This window comes from Sander vitreus, chromosome 2, assembly GCF_031162955.1.
Source record: "Sander vitreus isolate 19-12246 chromosome 2, sanVit1, whole genome shotgun sequence".
Taxonomy (NCBI): domain Eukaryota; kingdom Metazoa; phylum Chordata; class Actinopteri; order Perciformes; family Percidae; genus Sander; species Sander vitreus.
In genome coordinates, this window is record NC_135856.1 from 13,111,616 (window position 1) to 13,124,105 (window position 12,490).

At 41.6% G+C, this 12,490-nt stretch overlaps 1 protein-coding gene and 1 long non-coding RNA gene across 2 annotated transcripts; one reads left to right on the plus strand and one right to left on the minus strand.

Annotated features, from left to right (window-relative positions):
* Positions 1–552: 552 nt before the first annotated feature.
* On the minus strand, positions 553–2,777 carry LOC144535963 (uncharacterized). Its single transcript, XR_013503714.1, has 3 exons — positions 2,639–2,777; positions 2,511–2,558; positions 553–1,787 (listed from the first exon to the last, which is right to left on the minus strand). It is a non-coding gene; the product is annotated as an uncharacterized LOC144535963 (long non-coding RNA).
* A 7,393-nt stretch (positions 2,778–10,170) lies between these two features.
* adra2a (adrenoceptor alpha 2A) lies at positions 10,171–12,082 on the plus strand. The gene is made up of 2 exons (XM_078278817.1): positions 10,171–10,462; positions 10,647–12,082. Exon 2 carries the CDS (start codon positions 10,847–10,849, stop codon positions 12,080–12,082), a length of 1,236 nt encoding a protein of 411 aa, XP_078134943.1. The 5' UTR covers positions 10,171–10,462; positions 10,647–10,846.
* Positions 12,083–12,490: the final 408 nt, after the last annotated feature.

Below are 12,490 nucleotides of genomic sequence, written 5' to 3' on the forward strand. Positions count from 1 at the left end.
TTGCGGTAGACTCAGTATTACAAAATCTGTAATGTGATGAGAGTTTTAGAAAAAGACAAGATAATGCCATTATGCTACCAAGTGGATGTGCATTAGCTTGCGTCTCACTTGTCTTTGGCATTAAAGGGGAATTCCACCAAAACTGACTTGCATTTTTATTCTGCAAAGGCTGAGCTTTTTTTATTTCCACAGAAATAAGATGTTTTTTTCTTTTTCATGTTTTTCTCGCTAGTCATATCATGTTTGAGTAATAAGATTGCAAGATCAGGGGAAATAAAATTATGTGACTTCAAATATATACTTTTATATGGGTCTTTTTTTTTTTACCACATCTATATCAAGTTGCAGCCGTTTTCAGAAAAGACAAACATGACTTTAGATAGTTCAGCTCGATGTTGTAAGAACAGTTTCTCCATCTTGAGAGCACAAGTCTATGTAAAAGTCTGCTTTTGTAATTAAACCAAGTCACTTTTGGTGGAAAGGCCCTTTTAATGTGAAGCCACCAGCTCTTTCTCTTACCTGAATCCCACCTGCACACACCCACAACCCCCCCCATAGTATGTCCATACATTTACTTGTCTGCCTTATGTGCACCAAGCAAAACCTTTATGACCGTTTGCTTTAATCAACAAAGACAGATAATCACTTTTCTTCTTTTCTTTCTTTAATGTCAGTGAAGGGATCTGGGTCCACAGATTGAACAGATGTTGAAAGCAAAGTTTTTGGGTCAGTTGTCTTGACTGGGTGAGCAGATGCAGACATGACTACCTCTATGTGAGTCTTCATTGCTAACCACAGTGACCAAGATCCAGTCTGAGGTGTTTCTACCTGTGTACATACAAAGCTGCGTGTTGGCAGCAGGAACTTGGATTTGGACTAGCAATTCAACCACAACTTGTTTTACTAAGCATCCTTCTGTTGTTTTATTAAGTATTATTTGGCAAATGAAAAGGAGGAAAAATGTGTGTGCTTGGTTGTAAATGACAAACTTAATCAATGCCGCCCTATTGTAAGACAGTTATCCTGAAACCAACTAGTTGCAGAGTGCTACTTTGCAATTGAGTGAAAATGACCATGTTTGGTGATGTTCTGTATGTACATACATCTTTTTAACTGTTATAAACCAATACATATTTACAAATTTATGATGTGTTGCGTATCTATATTTCGGTTTCACTAAACCCCACAAACAGCACACGATGAGATTGACAAGTTGACTGACATACAAAAAACTGTTAATGCTTATTTTCTTAATGTAAAAAAAAAGTTGTGTTGTCATAACAACATACATTTACTGTACACAAGGACTATTAATGTTTTGAGAGCGATTTAAAATTTAAGTTGATATTCAAATGTAAAGATTTTAACGTTTTAAACGTAAACCAATATTTGATCAGCTAATGATTTGTCTTTGGATTTGTTATTCTTATTTAATACATTTGCGGAAATCATCATCAGAGCTTTTTGTCAAAATTCTCAGAACAGATTCGGTGTTACAGTGTAATTCTTAGCTTGCTGTCTGCACATTTCCATTACAGAAGAAATACATAGATACATCTATCTATGTAACAATAAAAAATATTTTTTAGGCTACATTTTGCATCAAATCGTCCTCATTGCCAAAATTCCAAAGGGACTTCCTCTGTAGTGCGTGAAACGTAAAGGTCTTCATGTTGCTGAGGTGCACAATGCTACTGTCACTGTTTACACTGGCTGGCTGGCTGGCATCTCCCCCAAAAAGTATTAATATCTGAATCCATTTCACATGAACGGGTCAGAACAAAAACCTGCAGAAATAAAATGAATACAGAAGCAGAAAATGAAAGCAAACCTAAAAAATGTGAGTTTGTCATGTTGGTGTGCAGGCAGGGTGTGTAACTGGAAGCATGTGAGTGACTTCACTCAAACGTTTGTCTTATTTAGGTGTTAGCACTGCATCAGAGCTGAAGCTGCTCTTCTCTACAACTGCTCTGGGAAATATTGTTTCCACTACACTATCCTGTCTGGTTGTATTTTATATGCAGCATTTTCACATATACATGCAACTTTTGTCATCATTTTGATTGATAATTCTAATGTCATAACCAAAACCACGGAGGTAGTATTTGCATTGTGGTGCATCGTCTCCCAGAACATTTGTTTATGTTTGATCTGCACTTCTCTTTTCATACCTGATCACATCATAAACAGCTATGCCTTTTTCACAATCTGTCAATAATCCTGTAATCATGATGGTGAGCCACGGGTATATATATATTTTTTTAATATATTTATTCCTGTGGTGTGTGTCTCTGCTCCAGTGCAACACCGCCCACTGCGGGTGAATTAAAGTATAAAAATGATCGCAGCTGCTTGCATTTCTCTCATAACTGAGAACTTTGCCGGCGGGCAAATGAGATGACAGGAGTATGAAGATTATAACACTACCACTTGAAAGTCACGCAAATGAAGCGTGAAATCTTTTTTTAGTTTTACTGAACTGTGGAGCTGCTGCGGAATCATTTCCCCACCTGCTTGTCCTCGTCCTTATAGCCAAAAGGGGCTCTTAGTGAAATCACCTGTAGGTAAAAACAAAGGTAAGTGAAAACAGACCCTGAGAGCACTGACCTCCAATTCCTCATCCTCTAAATTGTCATACCTCTGTAAATATTTTTTTTCCCACGTCGTCGTCCTCCTGGGACTGGGCTTTTGTAGGAGACGACAGGTGTCACTGTATCCTTGCGCTTTGTCAGTACCATACATCAACAAGCGTCATGAGAAATTGCTGTTTACCCCAAAACAGCTGTTATTGTACCTACCAGCCTGGAAATACAGGATTATCAGGGTGATATGAGCACGGTCTCACAGGTGTGGCTTTGAATATTCATCAACAAGCCTCTCAGACATTTCTTAGATACTTACTGGGCAAGTGAATGTCAAATAATCCATTAGGGTATCTTCTGCAAAGTGTAAATTCAAAGTGTCGATTATTAGAAAATCCATATCTTCTTGTTCTGATCAGTAGGGGAGAATAAACTTCCATTTTCGCAGTAACAGGTGTGAGTGACATCGTGCTCAACCAACATGGTTGAGCACGATGGAAATGGAAAGCCTTGCACACTTACACTGATAAGAAATTACATTTTAAGTATAAGAATTAGAGGTAGGCTAATACTTTAGTTTACTGGTTGTAATTTTCTAATAATGCCCCAGGAAGTTTCCTGAAAGAGACATTATAGGAGAAATGAATTTCCTTGAAAGAAAAGCTCCATTTAACCATTAAATGTAGGCCTATGGTTGTTTTTTCAAACATTCCTACATCAGAAAGAAATCCAAAGTCAGAAAATGATTTAGTGCAAGGTAAGTAACACAAGGAATTTGCCTTGGTGGTCGGTGCATAGTACATAAACATGTTAAACATATATGAAATAAACATTAAATACAAACACAAATATATAGGCTACAATATAACTGTTTAACAATCCTCGGGGCTTTATCGACCAACCACGTATATAATGCAGATTAAGCTGTATATATTAAAATAATATTTGCATACTTGTAAACTTTACTAAATGTAGCATTTACGGGTGCCCAGATAGCTCAGCTGGTAGAGCGGGCGCCCATATATAGAGGTTTACTCCTTGCCGCAGCGGGCCTGGGTTCGACTCTGACATTTCCCCCTCTCTCTCCCCTTTCATGTCTTCAGCTGTCCTGTCCTAAAATGCCCAAAAACGAATCTTAAAGAAAAGACTGTAGCATTAACAACAAAAACACGCACTTAGGACATAGCTTAGCTACTTCTCATAGACTGATACCAAACTGAGTTCCACATCTTTAAAGGTCCTGTGGGCCTACTCGCCCCATGACGATTGTGATTGGTTTAAAGAAATGCCAATAAACCAGCACATGTTTTTCTCCCATCTGGAAATGCTGTGTGGACTACCCAGACCCTCTTTTGCAGCGCTGTGGAGGAAGGTCTGGCAAAGCGAAACTAATATAGCAGTAAACAAATATTTGTGATGTAAAGATATAGTGATATAGAGTAATGGCGTGCTGAGCAGTGGAGTCAATGCAGTGTGACAATGGAGTCACATTACTTCAGTGTGTGTTGTAATCCAAGCTTCTTCGTTCTTTGTTTTGGGTAGCCGGTCTGGCCGCACGTGCATGTTAGTGCATGAGAGTCCCTACCTTTGCAACTGTTGGCCCTCCCCGTTTCTTCCTCCCTTTGTGTTCACGTCCCACTGGCTGGCTGGTCGCCGGCACCGCCGCTCTGCCCTGTGCGCTGGCCAGGCTTCTGCGGGAGCTAGCAGTGCTAGCCGCCGCCATTACGGCTCAGCCACCTCTATGTTTGCTTTTCACGTCAGAGAAGGCGAAAGCTTTGTGCAGCCATTCGCGGCCCAGACTCTGAATGTCAATCAAACTGGTGAGAGGCGCGTGGAGGCAATCCCAGCCCAGACTGAGTTTTGTTCAGTATTTCAAGTACAGCACCTCTAACGTTATACTCACCCAGTGTACACTGACTAGAACACTCTACGTTTTTCTGACAGTTTATTAGAATTAATTAATTGGAAAAGGACCAATTGAATTTGAAGGACTTATTTTCCCTATAATTAGTACCAAATTACATAGTTCTTTCCAGGAAACGTCTTCAAAGGTATTTATAGTAAGGACCTGTAAAATAAAGCATTAACAAATTGGAAGTAGAAATTGTACTCACCATCTAAAAATGTGATTTTTAAAATGCTCATTTATATCATTCATGTAATCAATTTAAAAGCCAGTGTATACTTACAGTGTGACAGAGTGTTGAATAATGAACAGAGATTGAATAAAAGCATCTGAGTAGACACGAAATTAAGGCCAGACAGACCAAAAACATAAAAAGTAAATGTGGTTATGTACAGCTCAAATAAATCTATTATTTAACTATTCAAAGTGTGTGACATGCTTTAAAAATTGTTGTAAGAACAAAAAAATAGAGCTATAGAGCATCACTGTGGAACAGACTGGAATTAGGGAACATCCTTTATCCACAAATAAAGAGATCAGCAGCATAAACACCTGCAGTAGAGACTATCAAATCACCTTGACATTTTAGAAATGTATTATGTTGGACCATGACAGGACCAAAATGTGTGTAAGAGTAGCAGGATTTAGATGGCACCGAAACTTTGATCCAGCGGACACGACACGTCGTGTACACCACGTCCAGCACAGACTGATGACGAGGGGTGTACACCACGTTCTTCCACAGTTTCTCAGGAATTTCCTCCTAGCCTTCCTAGAGGGATTTACCAGAGAGAGTAAAAAATAAAATAGTCTGAGTCAGAGCTTTTGTGGTAAGAAGTGGCTCCAGCTCCAGGAATACTGGGAGTTTAGTAATTGTTGAATCCCCTGATGGATGAAATCTGAAGACATGTTGTTTATTTTATTTTTTTTCATTTGCTGAAATGACGCACAATAATAACCATCAATTTACAACGTCCATAAAAAAAGGGAAAGACTGTTAGTTGCGTGAGTTTTTATGGTTGTCATTTGAAAACCATATTGCTAACAAGCTAAAGCGTTAACGTTGCTTTAATATCATAGCTGCCACTGTTAATGGTTGTGATAAAACTCAACCTGTTCATGAGTTAAAATGTTAGTGCTCAAAATGTCTTAGGAATTTAGTAACACTTAGCAGTAAATATTAAGCTACTTGTTATATTTTTAGCAGGTTTTACGTTCTCTGTTTAGCATTTTTTTAAACACATTGTCTGGCTTACTGCTGGTTTATATCATATTTATTTAAAGCTATAGTGCGTAGTTTCTGTCTCCCCCATGAGGAATTCTTAGGCCGGCCACACACTGGCTGCGTCGCGTGAGCGTGGCGTTTCTGTTGCGTGTCAGCTGCGTGGCGGCTGCGTGGATTTTTCTATGTCTTTACACACCAGAAACGTGTCTGACGCGGCGCTGCTGCTGCTAGCCTTGTCTGTACACATGTATGTTTCCCATTGATAAAATGAAATACCATGTTAAACATAAGCATATACTGATTTGATTACAGCAAAGACAACGTCGGCAGTATTGACGGCAAAATAGGCTACAGAATATTTCGTTCTGTATTGACAGGTGCAATATTAGAAAATCGATTTTTTTTTTTTTATTACATTTATATCGGCTCGAGCCGCACCTGAGACGTGTGTGTCACGCAGGCAGTGCGTAAGCTCTAACCTGTTAACATAGGAGCCGAAATATAAACGGACACGCCACGCAGCTGACATCCTCACACGACCCATCCAGTGTGTAACCGGCCTATGTAATGACACTGTCACTGACACTGTCGGCGCGTCCGCATGATACAGCCTTCCGTGATCGCGCCCCCGCCCCTAGCCTACTCCACGCAGTTGCTGGTATGCAAGGAGGACACGGAGCATTAAAAAAACATGATGAGCTCTTCAGAAGAGGTAATTATCTTCACTCGAGCTTCTGCGCGGGAAAGTCACCGGACGACACAATCTTCTGAACATAGCCAGAGTGAGAACTACAGAGAGAGTTGAGTGGAGCCGATAGTCTTAATTAGCTTTGGATCAACTCATTTGGTAATGGCTTGAATGTAACGGACGTTCATTAATATCAAAAAGTTACGCACTAAAGCTTTAATATAGGTTTCATTTAATGAAACCAACCAATGAAAAAGACTAAAGAGACAGGATCACACCAGCCTTGACGCTATGAGTGGGGGAAATGACCCCTTCCCTACTTCTTACTGCACTACTTTCAGGCCCTTGTTCAGACTACACCCATCTTTGAACTTGGCCTTTATTTTGATCTCAACTACTCACCTAAGAGTTTCGTGACTGCATCCTGCACGGTTGTGACTCTAGTGCAGTGACAAAATCTGTCCACAGGCCGACATATCATATAAACACCTGGCAAATAACTTAACCGCTACAATAGGGGTCTCCAGGACCCCATTTTGCCATGATGACAAACACACACACACACACACACACACAATGTCTCCAGGTCGATGTTGCCAGCCGGTTTCATGTTTTTTATGTGGATCTGCATGATCTCCAGTCTGCCGGTCGAATCAGGGATTCCAATGTCCATCTCTCGGTCTGTTTGGTCGGTTTGTGGCTGCCATGACAACTACATGATCTCTTTGCTTCAGGCCATCCATCAGGGTCAGGAGCTGGGAGACTATATGCCTCTCCACTTCACCATGGGTCTACACACACACACACACACACACACACACACACACACACACACACACACACACACACACACACACACACACACACATGTGTTTGTGGTTTTTTTCTCTGTGCTGTTCTCACTGGTTTGACGTAAGTGGGCCTCAGTGGGAACAATGTGATGTCATCACTACATACATGCACCAATCAGAGTTTAGCTGCATTTCAATCAGAATCTGATGATAGTTTGATGAAAGTTTCCAGGCCATTGTCACTGAAATCTCATCAAACCACACACACACACACACACACACACACACACACACACACACACACACACACACACACACACACACAGCGTCGCTGTTGTGGCTTAATAAACTTATTTTTAAGACTTACTATAACTGTTTCATGTCTGCCTCCACTTACCACACCTTATGTATGTGGACAAAGTAAACAAGATGGAACTTGTTTTTCACGGATCAACAAATGAATGCAGGTGTCAGGTAAGGTTAAATATTTGCCTTGTTACAACGGACTTCAAATGTTACATGAGTGCATAGAGACAACACCTTGCTTTATAAAATACATTTATAATGGTAAAATATACAATGTACAATATAAATAAAATAAAATAATATATATATATATATAAAATAAAAAATATTACAATTGACCCCAGCTCCCTTTGGTCTGTTCTAGTCTTGCGTTGCCAGACCTTCCTCCACAGTGCTTCTAAGGAGGGTCTGGCTAGTCTCCAGCATTCCAGGTTGAGAGAAACATGTGCTCTGGTTTATTGGCATTTCTTTAAACCAATCACAATCGTCTAAGCACCAGGCAGAGCCACGGTATTGGGAAGGAACTTGTTTTGGTGGAACGTGTACATTCAAAAGTTGTTTTAGTCGTGCAACAGAAAACTCCGATTGGACAGATAATCTAGATCTGTCTGGATTTACCCTGCAGAGATCTGAGGAGCAGTTAACCACAGTCCTCATAAATTGACCGGAGTTTAAAATTACAACACAAAGAAAGAGGTCGTGGATGTCTGTTCAAACACCAGGCTGTCTACCCTGCATATTTTAGAGCGTTTTGAGGCCACATATTGATAAAGTACACACAGAGGGAAATCCAAAACTCCCATTATTTTAGACTTACATGTAGACCTCCGTACAGTGAGGATGAATGATAGCCTGCCTGTCTAACTGCTCCCAAATCACATGTGTAAACACCATAGTGCCTGTTCCCATGCTTCCTTGGGGCAAATCTTTATCAAATACAGGTCTGTGAATCAATGTGAGGTCTGCTGCTCCTGACAACGTTTAGGGACTCCCTTGGACATGAAGTGTAAAAGGTGGCTACATCAATTAAGTTTGGACAAAGTAATAAAATGCTTGTGTTGATATCCACGTGGTGTGGCTCTGTCTGCTGCGTAGCAACGGAGTCTTGCAGCTGCACTGCAAAAAATGTCTGTCCCAACAGGTCCTGTAGTTTACTCTTTACATGTTGTCTATATTTTTTTTAAACTCTGTGAATGTGTGTTTAATTGGTTTCAGCAATACTCTAGTCTTAAAGAATAAAAGTAGATACTGACATGTCAGTGTCAAAACAAAATGAAGACTTTTTTTTTTATAGAGAATGACATTGAAAGTGAGGGTGTAAAGAGAACAAAATGAATCCAACCAACTTTAAATCAGGCATCACCTGATCAAATTGACAACAAAATGAAACACTTTGTTGATGACTGCCCAGATAGAATCAGACTATCATGATCAACATAAACTTAGTGTACTTCCTAATTTTCTTAAAACTACCCTCTGTCATATATATAAAACAAAAACCCTGCAGTTCTGTGCCTTTAAATGATTAACTTCTCTAATGCACTTTCATTTATTTATTTGAATTTGGGCACTGCACTGTAACTGTGTTTTGCCTGTGTATTTGTATTTTACATCCAATTGTACTCTAATGCAAACCATTATAACAAAAAACAACTATAGCCTAACTCTGAAATTTCTAGTCGAAAGAGGTAGTGATTTAGCCTGGTCCTACCAGACTCTCGTACATTTTATTAGTACAGAGAGTCTGGCCTCTCTCCATTGACAAGTGTTAACTTCCTTGAAGGCGGGTACTCTGTTGAAGTTTAAAACTACTGGATCTGCCCAGAGCTACTCTAGATCTGCCATAACCATAAAACGTTTGGTCGTGACGTCGGCTTAGCATCGCTAGCATTCGCCTTCCTTCACCACTAACGGAGCGAGCTGGAAAATCAAACTTTTACCGAACCCCGTGGGGAGGAGGGCCACAACATCATGGCCACCAACACAACTCGGCAAAGATTGTTCTTGCTCGGGCTTTAACTTCTGGATATCGGTCAATGTTGCCACAACGGCATCTTTCTCCGCCACCATTACGGAACTCACCGAAGGTTACCGAACCTCAACGTCATCTTTCTCAGTCACTCCCTCTGTTCGCTGATTGGACCGCCAAATATTTGGTCTGAGAAAACCCAAGAATATACCGCAAACCCAGACAGAGTACTGAAGGAAAATGAAAATTGAGCGGAAGTACGTAGGAGGGCGGAGCCAGGCTAGTAGTAATTATTACAAGGCAATTCATTTTTATATGGAACTATTTTTATTATCATAATGATGTGGCATCTTCGTATTATAGCCTACACGTTAATGTAAATGTTATATGTGTATATTTGTATGTGCCTAAAGTATAGTTAATGTAAAAACGAATTTAATGTCATATTGTTTTGGAGCACATTGCAGGCTTCATGTGTTATAATTAATACATTGTATTTTCTTTTTTTCTGGCTCGTGATAATTCATTTCTGCTGGTGTTTTTGTAATTCCTTCACTACGCTACAAGCTTCCTTGTGTTATTATCTGTGGTGTCACATGTTGTCATGGCCACATGTCTATCCATGTTGACACTGTGGACGCACAGTGACTTACAGCGAGCGGGACACTTTTTGCAGCGTGCGGGCTATAAAGAGAGGGAGTGGCGCACTGGTTAACACTGAGGAGAGAGACTCCACACTGACAGCAGCACGGCAGCGCCTGGGATAACATGATTAGCGCTCTATTAGATCCACGACTGAACACCATTAGATGCAGCACAGGGATCATTGTGTGGGGAGAAAGAGGAGACACGAAGGGAAGACTTTGCGCTTCATCCGCCCCATGGATCTTCTTTGCTTCCAATTGATCTGCTTAAAGAAGTTACCCACTGACAGCCTTTTTAACGCCCGTGCGTCTCTGGCACTGGAGAGGTTGTGTAACCGCTTTCTGCCCCAGGTAAGATTATTTCGCACTTTATATGGCCTTTCTTCTCACTGTTATTCAGGGAAAAGTCAAAGACATAAGACATAGCCTAATGCTTGAGCTAATTAAAATAATATAAAAGACGTATCATAATTGATTGAAAAGTGTAGGCCTATATAGAATTCTGAATTTTCCTCCTCTTGCCTCATAATTTCAGATGGACTGACAGCCTCATAAAAGAGCGCTTCTCCTTGGGGAGCATACAGGATGAAAGAGAAAAAAGCCGGGAAAGCCTCAGAGGAGTGATTTAGTTCTTTCCTTTCTCATCCCTGCTGTAAGCTATAGCTCTGTACTTCCTGGTGATGTTATTTGTTAACCTCAGGTGAACTCACATAGGAAGTGGGCCATTCTGCTGTAATGGGGTTTGACAACGAGACCAACCAGACTCTTCCAGACGTGCCCCCTTACAGCCTCCGCATCTCCCTGCCGCTCACTGTGCTGGTGGGGATCATGATCCTGCTGATAGTGTTTGGCAACGTGCTGGTGGTCATAGCTGTGTTTACAAGCCGGGCCCTGAGGGCTCCGCAGAACTTATTCTTAGTGTCCCTGGCGTCAGCGGACATTTTGGTGGCTACCCTCGTGATGCCTTTCTCCTTGGCCAATGAGCTTATGGGATATTGGTACTTTGGGGAGGTGTGGTGTGAGATATATCTGGCACTTGATGTTCTTTTCTGCACCGCCTCCATCGCCCACCTCTGTGCCATCAGCTTAGACCGCTACTGGTCCATTACACAGGCCATCGAGTACAACCTGAAGAGGACGCCACAACGCATCAAGTGCATCATCTTCATAGTGTGGGTCATCGCGGCAGTTATCTCCTTCCCTCCTCTAATCACCATGGAGAAAGAAAACAACGTGGAGGACCCTGTGTGTAAGATCAGTAATGAAAAGTGGTACGTCATCTCCTCCTGCATCGGCTCCTTCTTCCTCCCCTGCCTCATCATGGTTCTGGTCTACGTGCGGATCTACCAGATCGCCAAAAAGAGAACACGGGCGCCACCGGGAGACAGGAAGCGGAAGGAGGTGCCGAAGACAGCCACCGTCGCTGCTGCCAACCAGAAGGAGAATGGCTGCCACGAGAAGCTGAATGGCGAGCAGGACATTGAGCTGAAGGAGGGAGTGGCAGGGGAAGGAGGAGCGGATGAGAAGGGCGAAGTCAACGGGGTGGACCTTGAGGAGTCGTCCTCCTCCGACCACAAAGTGAACAATCCCTGCTCGATCAAAAAGAAAGCGACCAAGGGGAAAACCAAACTGAGCCAAATCAAACCGGGGGACGATGGCGTCCAAAAGAGGGCGGCGAGCACCAAGGGCAGCCGCTGGAAGGGCCGACAGAACCGGGAGAAACGCTTCACCTTCGTCCTGGCCGTGGTCATTGGAGTGTTTGTCATCTGTTGGTTTCCCTTTTTCTTTACATACATGCTGAAGACGCTGTGCGAGTCCTGCCCGGTGCCCGACACCCTGTTCAAGTTCTTCTTCTGGTTTGGCTATTGCAACAGTGCGCTGAACCCCATCATTTACACTATCTTCAACAATGACTTTAGGAGGTCGTTCAAAAAGATACTGTGCAAGAGGGACACTAGAAGATATGTATGATTTTACTACTACATTGTACATAAATTATAAAATACATACACCATTGTGCATGAGTCACTGGCTTGTACGCTCTAGGTGTAACTGCTTGGAAAGGCTTTCCCAGGATGAGCTTTACATGCAGCATCTTTTCAGAACATACGCCATAACGCCACCCACAGCTTCAACAGCGATCACACAGAGAGGTTTAACCCAAACAACACCACAGTGAAACCATGTTTTCATTGTAAATGTTATTTTTATTTTTTATCAATGAAACCAACATACTGTAGTGAAGTCATGGTGTGTTGTACTTTACAACAGTTTGTTGTGCAAAATGACCTGTCTGAATATTTGTCTCTATTTCCATTGTTATGGATACAGTGTTGTGTCATTTTGTATGATAGGATGATGAAAAATACTCGCTCTTTA